General features: G+C 37.9%; 1 protein-coding gene across 1 annotated transcript; it reads right to left on the bottom strand.

The window, feature by feature from the left end:
* Positions 1–1,018: 1,018 nt before the first annotated feature.
* LOC110752292 (protein FAR-RED IMPAIRED RESPONSE 1-like) lies at positions 1,019–2,079 on the bottom strand. The gene is made up of 2 exons (XM_021952908.2): positions 1,238–2,079; positions 1,019–1,157 (listed from the first exon to the last, which is right to left on the bottom strand). The coding sequence occupies exons 1-2, from the start codon at positions 2,077–2,079 to the stop codon at positions 1,019–1,021; spliced, it is 981 nt and encodes a 326-aa protein (XP_021808600.2).
* Positions 2,080–3,577: the final 1,498 nt, after the last annotated feature.

The raw sequence follows: 3,577 nt of genomic DNA, 5'->3' as shown, positions 1-3,577 counted from the left end.
TTTATTTTTTGTTAATGCCCGATCTGGGTTTGTGTTTACATATTTATGCCCGATCTGGCTTACGTGCAGCTTATTCGGGTTTACATCTGCTGTCACAGCTTTGGGTTCTATGTTCTTACCAGAGTTCAATCTTATTTCTTTGATCACTAACTACTGGATTAGTAGAGTTTAGTTACTAATACTGCTCAAGCTTTTGGTTTGATTCATTGTCGGTGGGTCAATAAATTTTTTCAAGATTCTAACACAGATATTCGATTCTTTAACACATTACTGACACATAGTGATGGTTTCAAGATTCTCTTACTGACACACAGTGATGGTTTCAAGATTCCCTTACATAGATATTTCATTTTCCTTGCAACCGTTGCAAAGGTGTATAAAACCCACATTGCATGAATCCCAAACGAATCCTTTCAAACAAGGCTTCACGTTCTGAAAACACCAAAGCCCCAGGATGGACATCCACCTTCAACCAAAGATGGATCCGAAAGTTCGAGTTACGCATAATTATTGCAAGCATGGTACCGTTCACGACCGTCCTTGTGGGACGTGCAGGGATCTATTCGCGATATGTCTAGACAATGTTCAATACTATCGGTCTCCAACCCCTTCTCCCCCAAAGCCCCCATCTCCCATTGTTTGCATATGTAAACCCCCAAATTTAGAGTGGTGCCAGGATTGCTACAATGACAAACGCATTCTAAATTGGGAGGAACGTGGCCACTTTGAGTCAAGTGATGACTCTGATGCTGATAACTAAGTGGCTCTTCAAATAACTTAATGTTCACTTTAATGTAGTTTTTTTAATTTTATTTTTCTATGTCCGAATGTAAGTCATGCGATATGTGTGTGACACTTAATAATGGTATTATCGAATACAAAAGTTACTTTGTTTTTGGGCGGTTTCACTGTTGTTGTTCACAAACCTTAGTTCAGTATCAACATGAGGCACTTACATAAGATTCACTAACGGTTCCATATGGTTTCCAAAACAATGCAAATTGGTATCAACAAATATTCAAACTCCAGGACCGTAAATGAAATCAAACTCTTGCATAAATGACTCTGTCGTAGTAGGTTCCTTGTCCTGTGTGCTCCGACTGGGCTGCAAATTCTCATCAACTACAGCACCAACTTCTTCGTCAGAAGATGAAGAGCTGCAACATCGAAACAAATAAACAAGTGAACAACATTTCTTGTATAAAATTCAAACCCAAAAAATTACATATTCACTTACGGGCTCCCAAGTTTTGGACAACTCCATCTATCATGATCAGTCTTCCTACATTCACTACACCGCCATTTATGTCGTTCCGCTGCCTTCTCTTTTTGTCCTTTCACTCGTCTCACACGCCTTTTTGCTTTTACTCGATAGAGATCTTTCATTCTGACTTGGGGAGAACTAGTTCTGACCTCTCCATTGGGTTTTTCTTCGACACGAGCTCTTGATGACAACAACCTTGTAAGCTTCCCACGAATGTCGTCAAAGGAATTTTCCAACAACTCAAAACCTTCATCACACAACAAAGCAGAATCTATCAAATCACCTGCAACTTTGCAAAGTTTCGATCTCTTAACCAAAACCAAACCGTCCACGCAATCTTTAACTTCTTTATCATTCTTACCATATACTACACCGCACTTTGCACTTTGAAGCCATCGTTTCAATATGTAATTGTCTGGCAAGTGCTCCACCTGCTTCATTCTTAAAAATACTAGGATGTGTCGGCACGAAATACCCCAAAATTGAAATTCTTTGCAGCTGCAATAAGCTTTATCGGCATCTTTATTATGCACAAGCTCCTTCATCCGTGTCACCCCCGGATTTACCCGCTCACTTACTTTGTTCCTGCACTGGGTCTCATCTTGCTCTACAAGTTCGAACAAGTATAAAAGGCTTCTGAAGTCTTCCTTCTCAAACATTTCAAGAATTTCTCGAGTGTAAATGCGTGCCATTTGATGTTGCATTGGTGTTCGAAATGGCAGTGGAGGTTTTTCATTGATATCAACATGATCAGCCATTAACTCCTTGTGCCTCTGTGAACCAATAGCTCTGTCAAAACGTACAATGAATTCCATCAATGTGTTTTTCCGATTAATATATTGTTTGAAAAATGCATGACAGCTTTTAGCCCGTTGACTACTTGACATCCCAACCGAAAACACATGTTTTACATATGATAGAATCCAATTCTCCCGCAAAGCATGAATCGAGCTCAGCCACGGATGGTCTTTTAGCCCATTGCTTGTGATGATTTCATCTCATTTCGCATCAAATTCTTCTTTCATGTCCATACCCACTACAAGAAAAATGTCTTTTTACGACGCAGATTTAATGACGCATCGAAAATGCACGTCATTAAATGTAAAAAACTATGACGTGTTTTTAAAATGCGTCATTAAAGTGAGTTTATGACACCGTTATCATGACATTTTCTTGACGCGTCATTAAAATCATTTTCAATGACACGGGATGTGTGTCATTGATTTGAGTACATTTGGATGACGCATATCATACGTCGTTAACATGGTGAATTTAACGACGGCTTCTACACGTCATGAAGTACTTATACGACGACGCAGGACCTGCGTCATCAATGTACTCTATACGACGACGCAAGATGTGCGTCATAGATTTTTCTTAAATTAACGACCTCTTCTACACGTCATGAAATACTTATACAACAACGCAAGACATGCGTCATAGGTGTAAAAAGAATTTAACGACATCTTCAACACGTCATGAAATATTTATACGACGACGCATATTGTGCGTCATAGATGTACCCCAAAATTTTTCATCCTCTGGCGCTCTTTTTTTTCACGGAAATTTAATTCTCCCGCTACTCTCTAGAAACCCTCTGGCTATCTCCAACTCCAATTCAGACCCCAAAACAAATATCCTACCCTAATTCCTCTTGTTCTCTCTCATCTAGCATCCAATATCGCAAGACCTCACTCATCTTGCTCCATTTCTAAGCAGAAATTCCATTTGTTCCCAAATCTCCTCATGGCTGCACTCTCAAGGTAACCCTCTGTCTCCATTCTGTTTTGGTTTTTTGTTTTGTTTTTGTTTATATTAATTTGATTTGTCTTCTCTCTTGGTTAGAATCGCATCGGTTTCATTGTCTCCTTTTAAATCAGATAGTAAGATGTGGACTCCGGAGTCCCCAAGTGTGTTTTCTATTGGGCAAAAAGTCACTTTTGGTCCCTGTAGTTTGCCACTTTTACCACTTTGGTCCCTATAGTTTCAATTTGGTCAATTTTATCCCTGTGGTTTCAATTTGAAGCAATTAAGGACAATCCACAATTTCTTTTAACTTCTGTTAGTTATAGAGGGGTAATTCAATCAAACAAATTATTAAAAAAAATTCATTGATTTTAAAAATAAAAATTAAAGACAAATAAATATATAAACAACCTCAAATTGAAAAATAAAAATTTTAAAAAATAATAATAAAACCAGCCAAACCCAGTTCCACCAAACTCCCCACGCACCAAAAATTTAAAACAAAAAAACAAGAACAAGAACAAATATATCTTAAAAATAAAATAAAAATAAAAATTCTAAAAAGTA

Source organism: Prunus avium, chromosome 7 (genome assembly GCF_965620075.1).
Source record: "Prunus avium chromosome 7, drPruAviu1.hap1.1, whole genome shotgun sequence".
In the NCBI taxonomy this organism is placed as follows: Eukaryota; Viridiplantae; Streptophyta; class Magnoliopsida; order Rosales; family Rosaceae; genus Prunus; species Prunus avium.
Note: the sequence above shows the minus strand (reverse complement) of the source record. Positions and strands in the feature narration are given on the sequence as shown.

Bases quoted from the DNA above. Each gene is read 5' to 3' on its own strand.
- LOC110752292 (XM_021952908.2), bottom strand. From the start codon at position 2,079: ATGGAATTCATTGTACGTTTTGACAGAGCTATTGGTTCACAGAGGCAC. The intron at 1,158-1,237 runs GTAAGTGAATAT...TCGATGTTGCAG, and splicing joins TGTCCAAAACTTGGGAGCCC to CTCTTCATCTTCTGACGAAG.